The sequence below is a fragment of the Acanthisitta chloris genome, unplaced genomic scaffold, assembly GCF_000695815.1.
Source record: "Acanthisitta chloris isolate BGI_N310 unplaced genomic scaffold, ASM69581v1 scaffold26984, whole genome shotgun sequence".
Classification (NCBI taxonomy): domain Eukaryota; kingdom Metazoa; phylum Chordata; class Aves; order Passeriformes; family Acanthisittidae; genus Acanthisitta; species Acanthisitta chloris.
The window spans coordinates 24,671-40,059 of record NW_008671534.1 but is presented as its reverse complement, the minus strand read 5'-3'; the positions used below and the strand labels follow the sequence as shown (position 1 = coordinate 40,059).

Here is a 15,389-nt window from a genome sequence, read left to right as displayed (position 1 = left end):
AGCCATCTCCAGGAGAGCAGGGCCCATCACACGTAACGGTTCCTTGGGAAGACAAACACCATCACTCCAGATGTCCCCCCTTCCTCCTTCTTCCTCCCCTCTTATATACTGAGCATGATGTCCCATGGTATGGAATATCCCTTTGGTCAGTTTGGGTCACCTGTCCCAGCTGTGTCTCCTCCCAATCTCCCATGCACCCCCAGCTTCCTTGCCAGCGTGGCAGCACGGAAAGCAGCAAAGGCCTTGACTCTGTGTGAGCTCTGCTCAGCAATAACAAAAACACCTCTGCATTATCAACTCTGTGTTCTGCACAAAACCCAAACATAGCCCCATACTAGCCTCTGTGAAGAAAGTTAACTCTACTTCAGCTCAAACCAGCACACCCTTTAAGTGTTCCTGAAGGGTTGGAGATGTGCTGGGAAAGGCTGAAAAATGTTGTGGATTTCCATTGCTCCAGCAGTAGATTTTCACAGATGTGTGTTGTGTTCCTGCCCAGATCCAGCTGCAGGTTGAACCCCAGAGACAGAGCAGAATTTAGCAGCAGCTTTGTGAACTGCTGAGTGACTCTGCCAAGCAATAAGAAGCTCTTGTACTCTGATTTTCCAAATAAGAAAGAATCTTTCCTTTTCCATTTTTTTTTTCTATGTTTAATGTTATCCTTAGAACCAGAGTGACATGATTAGGAATCCTGAGCGCAGAGATGTGAGGGGGATAAAGGCCTTTTCAAAATTAGACCTGATTTTACAAAACATGAGCTTAGTTCAGCATTCTGCGAAGTCCTTTGGACTTTAAATCACCGTGAGCAAAATAAAACATGTTTATGGGTCTGAGCAGGGCACAGAGCTTTGATTTATTTCTGCCACAAAGTAATTGAGATTAAAACACTCTCCTTTTGTGTTCGGTACTTTTTATTGGACATCTTAAGCAAAATTACAGCATTGCTGAGCTCTGCCTAGAGGATAGCTCAGTAGATTAATGGTTTGAATCCCAGGTTACAGCTCTCAGGCCAGGTTCAACCTTGACGTGGATGTTAGTTTGCTGAGAGAAATAGAAACTGGTTAGGCTCAGTGGACTTTGCAGCAGATGATAATCACTGTGATGAAATGGGCTGCACCTTTGCTTCATGTATTGGGAAAAAATGCTCTAAGTTGGCACAAAAATTAGGATGAAAGCTCTCACTCAGGTGAGGGTCATCAGGACCAATGTGTTGAATCTCTAAGGAATTGTTTGTCAGAGCTGGTTCCTGGGACACAGGAAAGTCCACTGCATCCCCCTGAATGTTGCTGACTTGGGAACAGCCTGGGTGACAACACCAGTTTCAATTTTCCCTTTTCTTCTTTCTGAATGTTTCAAGAGGAGAAAAGAGCAGAGGGAGGAGGGATTCACAGTAATTTTGCCCTCATGATCCATTGCAGGAGTAGAATTTGGAGTACTAGTTGATTGAGCTTTTTTAAAGCAGGATGGGTTTCAGGCATTTTGCTCAACAAAGCAGGTTGGTTCCAGAAAAGGTATGTGCTCTTTCCTCTGCCACAGTGCCCAGAGGAAATACCTGAGTGTTCATGTGAAATCCTCTCCACAAGGTTATTCTGCCAGGGGTACTGGATTGTTGTCCCATAAGCAGGAAATTCTGAGAGGGTTGACAATTAGCCTCTTAAGAGTTTCTGAGTGTTTCTGTAAGAGCTGTAGAGCTTATAAACTGTGGACCAGCCTAAAAGTGCCAGGAATCTCAGAGAGCATCCCTTGTGGTTCTCACGTCTGAGCACCAATTTTCCTATGTCACACTGTAAGTCTCAGCTGGCTCCATGGGAATGGGTTAAACTGATCAAAGAAAGACTGGGATTTTCCAGGAGGAGGATAGTTTTTGAATGTCAGGCATTACAGATAGGACCAGAGCTGTGAACAGTAGTAATGTGTTTTATATATATATATATATATGGCATAAAATGATCCTCTGGACTAAAGTGTCTCAACAGGCACCTGAGAATTGAGGCTGCTCTAACAGTTCTAACTGATGATGTGTTTGCAGTGTACCCACTTTGATTGCTTTGAAGGACTAAATGACTACTGTATGGCATGCAACATGTAATATTTCTTTCCTTTCCCAACTGCTTTCTATTACATGCCCAGGGCTTAGACCGCTCCAATTCCTGGGTAAACACTGGTGGTCCCAAAGGAGCCCCATGGGGATCCAACCCCAGCCCAAGTGCAGAGTCAACACAGGTGGTGTCTTCAGTAGAGGTTTTTCTGGCTTTGTTTTCCCTGATGTTTCCCTGTAGAATTATCTTCCTTTCAGTGTATACGCTGGTGCTTTGGGTTTTGTTTTTTTGTTGTTGTTGTTTTCTTTTTTAATAATGATTTATTTGAAAACTTTTGAGTTTGATTTTATCAATTAGCATCTTCTCCCCCACCACACTGCATGAAAACCCTCCAAACATGTCCCCATTTTTCATTTCAGTGGTTGCTGGTCTGTGAAATGTAAATGCTGTGACTGCTTTTGTTTTCTTTTCTCTCCCTCTCTCTCTCTCTCTCTCTCTCACACTAGTTTCAGCTTCAGGTGGGAACATTAATCACAGCTTCATAGTTTTGTCCATGTTTGCCATTTCTTTTGATGTTGTGAACCATTTCTCCATTTCCATCAAGCATTTAGTACTCATCGTCCAGTAATCCTTCATGACTGTTTGAGTGGAATATTGTGAACCAAAATTGATTAAATTCGCTCTTAAAACATGTAAATTCGAGCCACTGACTTGTTAGGGCAAATTGTATCTGTCCTGTGTTGCAAAGTATGAAAACTTTATAGCAGCTTCAGTCAGAGAGAGTTCATTTAGCCCCTGTTGCCTGCTGCTCTTCACTGCATGGTTGCCTTGGACGTACCTCTCAACTATACCTCCTTCCCAGTTTGTCAGTCCTCCCAAAATGCTTAGTCTTGAGTTCATTTGCTCTCATGGCAAATTATTTCCATCAGAAACACAACTTCAGTCATTTTCTCCTCCCCTGTGCCGGCAGCAGCATCACTTTGGGGTACAACTGCCCCCCTTTCCCTCCCAACCCACGCTTGACCTCTGGTAGATTGAGAGGTATGGGCTGAAATTCCAATTATTACCTCCCTGACTTCTGCATGTTGATAAAACACACTGATGAAAAAGTTTCATGCTTTGCAGCAGTGTCTCTGTGCATAAGAACATGCAGTGATTCAAATAACCTGTATGTCTTGATGCACTAAAACTGTCATTTTGTTTAGATCCAATCTGTAAATGCCTAAGAGTTTGAGAATGTTTCAAAAAGGTGTAAAGGCAGTAAAAAGCCTAGAATTGGAAGAGTATTTTTGTAAACATACGTTGTCCTTGAGCTGCAAAACCCATCCACAGCAAACTTTAATGTCCTGTCATCATTCATTCATCTCCACTCCGTAGGCTACGGATCGAAGTTGTAATCGTATGTCTTCGCACACTGAGACGTCAAGTTTCTTACAAACATTAACAGGACGATTACCAACTAAAAAGGTAGATTTCAGTGAAGACAATTGATATTGTGGGGCAGGGAGGTCAAGTCATTCTGAAAACGTGATGCAATCTATTCTTTTATTTATAGCCTGAGGTTTTTTTCCGAGGTCATTAGGAATTGCTGGTGCTTAACACCTCTGAGCATACAGGCTGTTCTGAATGGACGTATTCAGAACTGAATTGGGAGGAATCAAATGATCAGGAGTAGCTTGTCTGATTTAATGTTCATAGTTGTTTGAAGCTAGTTTATTACTGGCTTTCAAAAATATGAATGGCATTGTCTAGACATGTAAATGAGACATTTTGTGTGCAAAATGATAATGTGTTGGATGGCCAGAGTCAGGGGTGTGTGCTGAGCTCAACTGTGCAGGTGTTAATCCCAAGGGTCTAGAAAGGGAATGGGAGTCACTTCAAAAGTGAACTCCCTTGGAGGAGATGAGATCCTCCTAAACGATGCTAGAAAGGCAAAATGCCTGACACTGTGTAAGGGAAATGTGGCCACTGCCACCATACAATCTGTGGGTTGGTCCTCCTGAGAAAAGAAATGCGAAAGATGTTGGAGCCCCACGTTCCTTTCTTACTGTTTTAAGTCCTTTCTCACAGTAAATATATATCTTTGTACAAATGGCTTTATATGTCCACTTTTTACTCCTTTTTCCTGCGAAAATCAGACCAGGCAGAAAGGTAGACTTTTAAACTAAACTAATTTGAGCACCAAACCTTTTATTTTATTATTATTATGTTTTGGGGGTGGGTGGAAAATTCTTTTGACACTTGAATCTCAATTCTGGAGCGAGATGCTGTGAAACATTTCTGCCATCACATGTCATAACCTCATCCCTCATTGTTAGCTGGGGATTTCTTTAAGGGATGCACCACTGCTGTCATGTTCCCAGTTATTTAGTTTGCTTAACTCATTGTTTGCCATACTTGCCATGGACCGTGCTGACATTTCTCATGTGGGCTGTGTTGTGAGCTACTCTGGAGGCTCAGGCTAACTCTGGATTTGAATCTGTGTAGCTTTTCCACGAGGAGCTGGCCTTGCAGTGGGTTGTGTGCAGCGGGAGTGTGCGGGAGGCAGCCCTGCAGCAGGCCTGGTTCTTCTTCGAGCTGATGGTGAGCAAACTGCCGATACCTTCCCCAGGCCTTACAGCTCCTACTTTAGAACAGAAGCAACACCAACTGCAAGTGACTCTGGTGTTATTTATATTCCTATAGGTGAAGAGCATGGTGCATCATTTGTATTTTGCTGACAAACTGGATGCTCCAAGGAAGAATCGTTTCCCTGAGCGTTTCATGGATGATGTATCTGCTTTGGTCAGCACAATCGCTAATGATATAGTCTCTCGCTTTCAGAAGGTAATGGCAAACAATTAAACTGACCCCAGCTCAGAGCTCAGGCACCAGTGTGTTGTTTGCTGGTGCCTAGACCAGGAATTATTTGAAAATATAGTGTTCTTTGTTTCCTTTCCCATTTTTCTCTTCCTTCTCCTTAGGATACAGAAATGGTCGAGCGGCTCAACACCAGTCTTGCATTTTTCCTCAATGACCTGTTGTCTATCATGGACAGAGGATTTGTTTTTGGTCTTATTAAGACCTGCTACAAACAGGTGAATGCAGATGAACATTACGAACCTTAATGTAGCCTGTTCCTCTTAGCTTTCTTTGGACACACATAAAATATGGACACAAAATTCTGCTGTTCAGGTGTTTTTAGAGCCAGCAAGACATTCTCAGGAGTGATTTAGGGTTTACACCTCTCTGATTGCAGTCTTAAATGTGAATTAGGAGTCACTCCCTGGACTGAATGGACACACAGCAGGAAGGAAGAATTATTCCCTCTGCTCACCATGTTCAGAGTAATTGAATCAAAAATTGGTAGGAAGTTGTGTGAGGGAGCTCAGACTGTTGTGGTTTGTCAGTGGGTCTCTCAAGGGCACAGTGACCCTGGGTGATCATATTGATCACCAAGCTCCCCTTCCATCCTTCTGGGATGCAAGATCTCCTCCCACACAAGGAGGGCTCCTTGTTTGCAGTGTGCTAGGGAAATCACCCTGAACCAGATTTTGTTTGACTGCAAACATCCGTCCTGATACTGTGTACAGAGGAGATAATGAGGTATCAGTAGCCTGAACTTAGCCTCATTTCTGCTGCAGAGACTAAAAGACATTATATAAGGGTCAAGAACAGCAATTAGCATTTGGGCTTGTTGCCTACTGTATATTATATATATTTTGTGTGTCACTGTGTGTATTGTATATATATAATACATACTGTACATCAGCCAACCTGCATCTTTGACCTGTTAATGCATCACACTGTGGTCCTGCTTCTCACAGCTCCCTGCTGAAATCAACAGGCTGTATCGCAGAACCACAGAATGGTTTGGGTTGGAGGAAACCTTAAAGATCATCTAGTTCCAACCTCCCCAATGACTGAAGTACATAGTTCTTCATGACTGTTACATGCATATTGCATTGAGATGATACATGCCTTTGGCTGGGATGTGTGTGGCTCCTGCACATCACAAGTTTAATCCCTAGTGCAAAGAAGTGGTGTGGATGTGACCATTTAATGATACTGAATTCTTCAGTCCTTGCTTTGGAAGTGTTTCTGGCAGGCAGCAGTGGGACAGGGGAGCTCACCCTGCATTTATACACTCTTGTGGTGCTAATTGCAATGTTGTGGACTATACCAGGTATCTTCAAAGCTGTATTCCTTAACAAATCCAAGTAACTTGGCATCGTTGAGGCTGGACTTCCTTCGCATCATTTGCAGCCATGAACACTATGTCACCTTGAATTTACCCTGCAGCTTGCTCACACCACCTGCATCTCCATCACCATCTGTGTCTTCAGCAACTTCCCAGGTATGCTGGGACCAGGAGCCTTTGTGGAAGTACAAGCTGAGCTTGGTGCTCTGACATAAATCACGTGAGGCATTTGTATCCAGTTCTATTCTCAGTCCCTCCTGCTAACATTTTTGGAAGTGCTTATTTAGAAATTAGTTTTTCTTCCCACATAGGTTTTGATTTCTTTTGATCTTACTGAAAAAAGGATGTCCATATCCCTATCCTTATAGTGACTTAGGGACCTATTCCCCTCCTGTATTGGACAAACATAAATGAACCATTAAAGAAAACACTTTATCCACACTTTTGCCACTTCTGGCAAAATGAAGGTCTTCTGAGCTCATGCAGCTTAATCTTGTCCTGCTCAGAAAAACTGATTTGAATTAGTGTGCCATTCAAGTGGATTAATTAGTTGCAAGATCACATAAACTAAATCAAATTAAAGCCTTCTTCAGCCTGAATAAGAGCATCCATGAGTTAAAAGTTTAAGTAATCCACTTTTAAAGGTTATTTGGCTTAACTTCCTTAAGGCCTGCCCTGGTGGGGGAAAGGCAATAACAACAAACAGATTTAATACAAGGGTTAGTGAGCTGGGATGTAATGTGAGTAGATGTGCCTGGATCCAAACAAAAGGGGGAAAAGGTAGTTTGTGTGAGATTATCTTTAATTCTGGAAACTGCCTCTAATGTATTTCCTAAGCTTTGGCTCTGTGTTCATGCTGCAGCTTCTGAAACTCGATTTTTTCACAGAGTTCTGGGTTCTCCACAAATGTCCAAGACCAGAAGATTGCAAATATGTTTGAGTTGTCTGTGCCTTTCCGCCAGCAGCATTACTTGGCTGGGCTCGTGCTGACAGAACTGGCTGTCATTTTGGATCCTGATGCAGAAGGGTAAATCTTCACAGTTTGTTTTTTTCCAGAGAGTTTTCTGTAATTCCAAGCAAATGGTGGATGCAGAGGCAGTTCTGTCATGGCCAGAATGGATGTAAATTTGTAAGCTATATTAAGAAACCCATTCTGTAAGAATCCTCTTCTTTCTCCCTGCCCCTCCTATTTCTTGCTTCCTTATCTCTGGCTCTGAACATGATTTCAATCACATTTTTCCAGCTGAGAAGAAGGCAAAGAGGTTCCTGCTGCCACAGGGGCACTGCTGGAGCTCTAACAGGAAAATAGCTTTTCTCAATTGTAACAAGGAAATAATTTCCAACATTTAGGAAGCCTCTGTTACTGGTAGTTTTGTTACAATATATTTTGCCTGTGGTTCTCTCAGCTCTTTTTAACCATAAATTATGCATTGATGAGGCCCCTGTGGGTTACATAAATAGACAAATAGAGTCAAGCATGCAGAGTTTGTTGGTGACTTGCCTGGCTTGTGCAGCAAATAATTTTCTGAAGTAGCCTATAGCCTGTAGTCCTGACATCCAGTCTGTTCCTTGTGTTATTTAGGGCTGTATTCTGCCTTGCCTCTTTAAAATGGGTAGCAATGGAAATTATTGATTGCTTCAACACTCCTAAGTTCTCTCACAGGCATTTTTCTCAAGGTGGACTCAGAAATATCAGCCGAGTCGACAAATGCTGATGATTCATGGTTAATTCTGCCCCTTTACCAAGAGGTCTTAGGAGTTAAACATTCATTCTGTTTCCTCTTGGAGTAAAATTAGAATTTTACTCTTTGTCATAAATTAGAATATTTCCTGTTTATGTACATAACACACTGCAGTCCCATTTGTTTGGCCTGAAATGGAAAAAACAGCAAATCTTTACCCATTTATACTGTCTGCAGAAATCCTTTTTGTGGCACAGGAGCATCCTGCTCACTGGTTAGAAATCAGGTCCTGTCTCTGATCATGTTTGCCCTTGTTCTTCACAGACTTCTGTTCTCACCAGCATCCCTGTTCTCTAGCTACTTACCGAGCACTTAGGCTTGGCCCAGGATGGTGATCTCTGCCCAACTGCACAAGGAGCCATCAGCATGATCTTGCTGGTGTCCACTGGGGAGACAGCTCCTCTCTCAAACCCTGTCTAGCCAGAAACCCCACCCTGATACCAGTTGGTATAAAGTTGGAGATTCATTTTGATCAAAGCTTCTGAATTTTTGGGAAGTCATATACCTGTAATACATTTGTGGTGTTGTTTTCCTGAATGACTTGTAGTTTCAAGTCTGTTGGCTTCTCAAGCTTCAACCCTTTGCATTTGCCTTGGTAGATCTATCATATAAAGTAAACCAGGTCTGTTCAGATCTGCTCTTCCTTTGCCTGTGAAGACTCTTGACAGTCATACAGTATCATCAGCAGGTTGTTAGCAGAGAATTCAGACTTGACTTCCATAAAATGTTTTGGCCACCATTGGAGAAAGCTCAGAGTTGTTCCCAGTTCATTATCCCACAACAGGAGTGGAGAGGGACGTCCATCTAGTTGCTTACTGTGTTAGAGCTCTGCTTCAGGGGTTGCTAGATGATCCAGAGCCTTAAATGTGTTCTGTCCTTGCTCTTTTTGCTCCTTTAGCAAGATAGGTTAAGTTTTAGCTCATTTTATAAGAACTCTTTGGATTGAATTGAACAGAAAGACTGCAGAGTGTGCTGGTGCCTGAAGGTGTGTGTTGGACAAATCCCTCTGTGTGAGAGGGTGTACACTGATGGGGTACAACAAAGTCCTCCAGAGCACCTGCAGTCTGAAGAACAGGACACCATGCAGGTGAAGGAAGCCATGGACGTGACAGTCACCACGAGTCCAAGCAGCTGGACCCTGAGCAGGTTGTCTCTGCAAACACTGCAGTGGTACCTTGGGCATTAACTCACACTGCCCACGTTGCCTGTATTGGCTGGTGTTATAGGCCAGATGTGAGGAAACCAGAGTTCAGCCTTCAATGTTCCGTGACAAAATGAGTCTCCCAAAAGTGTGGGTGGATGTTGACAGAAATTGAGGCCAGGGCTGAGATAACTGAGGGGATGGTGGGAGGTCAGTGAGATCCATGGGTTGTATTTCATCCTCTCCATGATGGATCAATCCACCATGGGGCCTGCTCTGTTCTGGAAAAGTGATAAAGAAATCCATGTATCCCTAGGTTTGAATTATGTGCTGTGGCGTAGATGTGTTTCCCCTATCTGCAGTTCCGTGGCCTGTGGGACAGTTTCCCTTGAATTTTTAGAAGCACAACTGAGGTGCCTTCAAAATAATACAAAGACTTTTCTTTATCCTTAATCTGAAGGAACTTAAATAAGCATTTCCTTCCTAGTTGTTAAGGCTCTCACTAATTACACAAACAGGCAATTGTAGGATCTCATTATGGCTTGATTAAAAGCCACAGGGAAGATGTGCAACTGCAAATGTCCTTCCAACCTGTACTGATATCTTATAGTCACTTTAAACCCTCCAAAATCCAGTCAAAACCTCTTTTTTTTAACCAGAATTCAACTCTACTTTTCAGGTAAAGTGGATACTGCCTGAAATTCAGCACCTGTTTTAATACCTCAGGTCTGAACATTGCAGCTTATGTTTTGCTAATACCTAATGTATGAGCTTCCTTGGCTGCTTCATGCATGGGGTAAAATTGTCTTCTTGGCCTGGTTTGCCTACTGAAGCAAATAGCTACAGAGATCACATGCTATTTGCTCTGGGAGAGTTTTGCTTCTGTGTGGTGGCTGAGGGGGTTGAAAGGAGCAGAGTGTGTTCTTGAGAGATTCAGGCGAGTGTTTGTGTTTTCAAGGCATGAGCATCAAGCAGGCTCACACACAGTGCCCTGCAGAAGGGGATGGTGCTTGGGCCCTGTGCATCTGAATAATGAGGAAGGCCATTTTTTGCTGTTTTTCCTTCTACCCCTCCATTTCTGTGCCACTTTTTACTCAGAATTATGGATCTGGTTTGGTTCAATAATTGTATGGGGGGTCGGAGAGCTGAAGCAGAAACTTCCTGATCATTCTATAGCATCAGTGCTCTGGCTTAGGAGGGTTTTTCTCTGTAAATGGTGTTAAATAGAGACAAAAAAAGAGCACAGCCAAGAGTTTCACTAAACCCACTGTCCTCTCAAGTTCCTCTCCCTGTTTTCCACATTCCGTAAATTCTCCTAACAGTCTTCAGTAGACTCGGTGCTTCAGCACAGCAGTGACTGAGGCTTTGGTTTGGTATGAATACAAGTGTTCCCATTATATTGGGTGTGCATTCCACAAGATATTTCTGTACGCTCTATATGGCGCAGTGAAAAACCAGCCACCTGTAAGATCCATGGGAGATCAAAAAATGGCAGTTCTGGTGAAGTTAAAAATAAAAACCAGGGTGGTTTTTTTCCTTTTTGAAGCTCCTTAGTTACAAAGTATAGTTTGCTTTGAAGATATGAACTAATCTGCATGACCCAACTGTCTTTTAACAGTTTATTTGGATTGCATAAGAAGGTCATCAATATGGTACACAACTTGCTGTCCAGTCACGACTCGGATCCGCGGTACGCTGACCCGCAGGTAAAGGCCCGGGTGGCAATGCTGTATCTACCTCTGATTGGTGTGATCATGGAAACCGTGCCTCAGCTCTATGACTTCACAGGTATTTTGGATTCCCTACTTTGAGTATCTGTTTATCTGCTCACAAGGCTTGAGTGTTTGGGTTCCGAAATTGAACTACAAACCCTTTACTGCTGGATGAGATTGTTTCTGGAATCTAACTCTGACATGTTTTCACATCCGTTTCTGAACTGCACTGGGAAAGACATTCATCAATGATTGTTAGCACTCAAAAGTTGCATTTGCCCGTACTTAGAATAATCAAGGTTGGAAGAGACCTCTAAAATCATCAAGTCCAACCATTAACGTGTCACTGCTGTAACCCCTAAACCCTAAAACATATCCTCCAGTGTCAGATCCAGAAATCACTTAAACACCTCCAGGAATGGTGACTCCACCACCTCCCTGGGCAATATCCCAGTGCCTGAACACCCTAACAGGGAAAACATTTCTCCTAACATCTCCTCTGCCTCTGCCCTGCCTCAGCTCAAGGCCATTCCCTCTAGTCCTCTCCCTGCAGCCATGGCAGGACAGACATCCCACACCTCTCTCCAACCCCTGTCAGGGAGTTGGAAAGAGCCATGAGGTCACCCCTGAGCCTCTTCTCCAGGCTAACCAACCCCAACACCCTCAGTCCTTCCTCATGTTCTCTAGCCCTTTGCTGCCCTCGTTGCCCTTGGCTGGACTCGCTCCAGTGCCTCAATGGCCTTTTTGCAGTGAGGGCCCCAAACCTGAGCACAGCACTGAGGTGTGACCTCCCCAGTGCTGAGTCCAGGGGGATGATCACTGTCCTAGTCCTGTTGGCCACAAAAAAATGTTCTGGATACCAAGGTTGTGTAGGCTGAATTTTGCATGACCTCAAATCTCAGTCCTGTTTACGTGCAGGACACCATGAGTGGGATGATTCTCAGTTTGCTTTCCCAGTTCAATGAAACCCGCACTGAAGAGGGAGGCTGAGGGGAGAAGCCTTGACTTTCGAGACTGACCCAAGGCCCATATTTCTCTGCAGAGAGCCACAACCAGCGGGGGAGGCCGAGCTGCGTCGCCGTGGACGATTACGAAAGTGAGGGTGGCAGCATGATAAGCCAGACAGTTGCCATGGCCATCGCAGGAACATCGGTCCCTCAGCTCACACGGCCCAGCAGCTTCCTGCTCCCCTCATCGGTACAAACCATCTCTCCCTGTTCCTTGACCCTCAGTCTGTGTCAACAAGCAAATATTTGCATGTGCAGGTTCCGTGGGCTGATCAGAGAGTGGTGTGGGGATCCGTATCGGTTTGCAGCTGGGTGTTGCACAGGGGTGAGAGGCAAGGGGAGCCTGTTGCTGTCTGTGTCTTAGAGAGGGTATAAGAAAATGCCAAGCAGGGTTAAAAATGAACAAACCTCAGAAAATGGGAGAATTCTCTTTTCTGGGCAATATTCTCTTGTTCTGAAACAAGCTGGTAAAAGCTTTGTGAAGTGCAGTGATCGCTATAAGCTTCAAGCCCTGAGGAGAAACTCTTATCACGTCTATATCTGAAGACACAAATGGTCCATTTTCCCTCTTCTCTGCACAGGGAGGGGAATCCTGATTCTGGTAGCAGGCAGATCATTCCATTTCTTCCTCCTCCTCCCCTTTACTCCAGCATCAGGACCCCATTTTGCTGTGATTTATGTGCACTCAAAGGGAGACACTGATAAATACATGAGAGAATGAATGGAGCTCCTCTGCTTAACTCTTAACCTGCTGAAGGTCGTTAAAGGCATCTTGAGGGAAGAAACTCATATAATGTGGTGATTGAAGAGGTTGGGTGTGAAGTGCACTGTCTCATCCTGTCTGTTTCAGAGTGGGAGGCAGCACTCCACCTTCTCCACGGAGTCCAGCCGTAGCCTCCTCATCTGCCTCCTGTGGGTGCTCAAGAACGCGGATGAAAGTGTCCTGCAGAAGTGGTTCACAGACCTGTCAGTGCTGCAGCTCAATCGCCTGCTGGACTTGCTTTATCTCTGTGTATCTTGCTTTGAATACAAGGTACTCCCACATTGTTTGAACCTCCTCAAGTTCTCTCTGGGGCTTGCCGAGGACCTTTATACTCCCATCCTCTATACGACTGCAGAAAGGCATTTCCTGCTCTCTCCTAAGTATTTCCTGTGTTCAGAATCCCAAGGCTAGGCACATCTCTGTGCAACCTCTAGCCTTTTCCCATGTTTACTTTTCAGACATGCTAACATCCGTGTTTCACTCCCTAAGCAGTGTGTGCTGCTTGCCACTCATCTGGGAACTGCTGCAGGGAACGAGTCACTTAGCAAAGAGAGTTCTTGTAGCAATGTTGGACTCTCGGTAGATTATCTGCCTACCAACTAAACCTGCATTCCTTTCTTGCTGCATGTCTTTAGACAGGAAAGATATTTTGAGTTGTTAATGCTTAGAGAATATCCTAAATTGAAAGAATCTTCTCTCATGGTCTCCTTTTAAATTTGCAGGGCAAGAAAGTATTTGAAAGAATGAACAGTCTGACATTCAAGAAGTCAAAAGACATGAGAGCCAAGCTTGAAGAAGCTATTTTGGGAAGTATAGGGGCAAGGCAGGAAATGGTGCGGAGAAGCAGAGGACAGCTAGGTAAGTGAAGAAGTCCTCTGTGCCATCCCCTTTTCCAAAAACTGCTATTTCCATCCCCAGCAATTGCTTGCACCCATCTGTGATGTGGGATACAGACAAAGAGGCCCCTAGAAAAGCTGTTTGCAGTTTGCAGCATCCTTCACTGGGTCTGCAAAATCTCTACACTTTTCCTGAGTTAGAGACAAATTATTTATGCCTTAATTGTTTTTGTGTACACCACATCTTATTTAAGGGGTGTTCTTGCCTCAGCATCTTCCAGTGTAGCATCTTTCAGAGCCATTTCTAGTATGTCCTGTGCTAAACAAACTGCCTGATCTTGCTTTAATAGCTCTGAAAATGTCTGGGTATTTCTGCTAACTTAAGGAGAATTGAAACAGCCAGAAGTTGGGCTAACGACCACATTCTGGTGATTTTTACGGTTTGGTTTTGAGAACAAATGTGGCCCAGGGGTTAGGACAAGAATCAGAACTGTGGTTTCATCTCCTGCTCTGACACAGGCATTCTGATACATGTGACCCAGTCATAGTGAACTAAGTTGAATAAATATTTTGCAGCCATAATTAATGAATCACTTCAGAGAGATTGGGATCTTTGGGGTTTTTTTCTTAATCTGGCCTGATTGCCTTACTTACTTGACATTCCCCTGCCCTCCCAGCAGACATAAAAGGCTGTGAGGTGGGAAAGGGGTTTTGGTACCACCCTGAGAACATTTTTGTGTGTCAGCTGAGGAGAGCAATATCGAACTGCTTGACAAAATCAGGCTCCTTATGTAGTCCAAGGCAGGCCCTTCTTTTACCAGCTCTTACAGCTGCCTCCCTGGTGTGTCCCAGCTGCCTCTCTCTCTCATGCTACTCTGCAGGGACAGAATTAGGGGCCGTGTAGACATCTTGGGTGAGTGCCACAGCCTCGAGGTCTAAGTCATAGTTTGCTGTCATCTGCCACTTGTGAACAAATGTAGAGCTGCTGCTTGTGCAATAAAACTGAGCATTAGCTGACTGCTGCTGTTCTGCTGTGATCCTGCAGAGAGAAGTCCTTCTGGGAGCGCATTTGGAAGTCAAGAGAATCTGAGATGGAGAAAGGATATGACTCACTGGCGGCAAAACACAGAAAAGCTTGACAAGTAACTCTACCTTATCCTTCTACATCAACCATGTGGCAGTGCCTGTGAGAACAGGGTCCCTCTCCCCACAGAAGGTTGCTGGCAGCAGCCAGTGCACAGAGCCCTTGTGTGGGCAGGTTTGGGCCCTTGGCTGGACAAGGCTGGCAGTATGCAAATAGCTTTTAGTCCAACACTGCCCTCCTAACTCTTTGCTTTTCCACTGTCCCTTGCATCCTTAGATTTTAAAATTACATTTAAAGAGACTAATATAATCCATTACCATCTTAAAACCCTGCCCCAAGCTGTAATCTAGAGGGAAGGTCCATTAAGAGTTTTCACAGATAGCGTATATATCTCATGTCATATTTCCTTTATTCCATAAGAGCATTCTGGAGTTTTCAAAGCTCACTTTCCTTTCCTGTCCTAATCCATCACTTTGATTGTTTTTCCACATGTGCTGTGCTTTTAGAAGCCACAAACCAGCCAGGTACTGTAGCATTGGTGTGCAGTCCTTATAAATTGCCATTTTGTACATCTGCAGACTCAGTCATCACAGCCTTGTGTGTGATGCTTGGCAGAAGTTTTCAGTGTGTGTGTGCAAATAATTGGAATGAGCTCTTTTTGCTTATTACACCCATTGCCTTTAAAATTCTGTCTCCTGGTGTGGTTGAACCTGGAGGGCTCAAGGACTTGTGTTTGAGCTTCGCTGTGCACGTTTTCTGTTTCCTCAAATTGCAACCTGCAGTCTCCATCCTCCCAGCAAAAGAATTGTTCCTAGTCCTATGAAAGCAATCTCAGCCCAAAGGAAGCTCTGAAGAAACTTGAGGAATGGGGTCCTCAGAGCCCAGATG

The 15,389-nt window shown here is 44.1% G+C and overlaps 1 protein-coding gene across 1 annotated transcript in view; it reads left to right on the top strand.

The window, feature by feature from the left end:
- The window catches only part of LOC103801717 (dedicator of cytokinesis protein 7-like), a gene marked incomplete at its 5' end in the record, with an annotated part of 70,897 nt that overhangs the window by 34,328 nt on the left and 21,180 nt on the right, over positions 1-15,389 (top strand). The window contains 12 exon segments of the mRNA XM_009074139.1: positions 2,128-2,220; positions 3,414-3,503; positions 4,524-4,619; positions 4,722-4,862; positions 5,000-5,113; positions 6,202-6,372; positions 7,104-7,243; positions 10,718-10,887; positions 11,854-12,008; positions 12,669-12,851; positions 13,304-13,439; positions 14,463-14,559. Of these exon segments, the coding sequence (XP_009072387.1) occupies positions 2,128-2,220; positions 3,414-3,503; positions 4,524-4,619; positions 4,722-4,862; positions 5,000-5,113; positions 6,202-6,372; positions 7,104-7,243; positions 10,718-10,887; positions 11,854-12,008; positions 12,669-12,851; positions 13,304-13,439; positions 14,463-14,559 (1,586 nt within the window).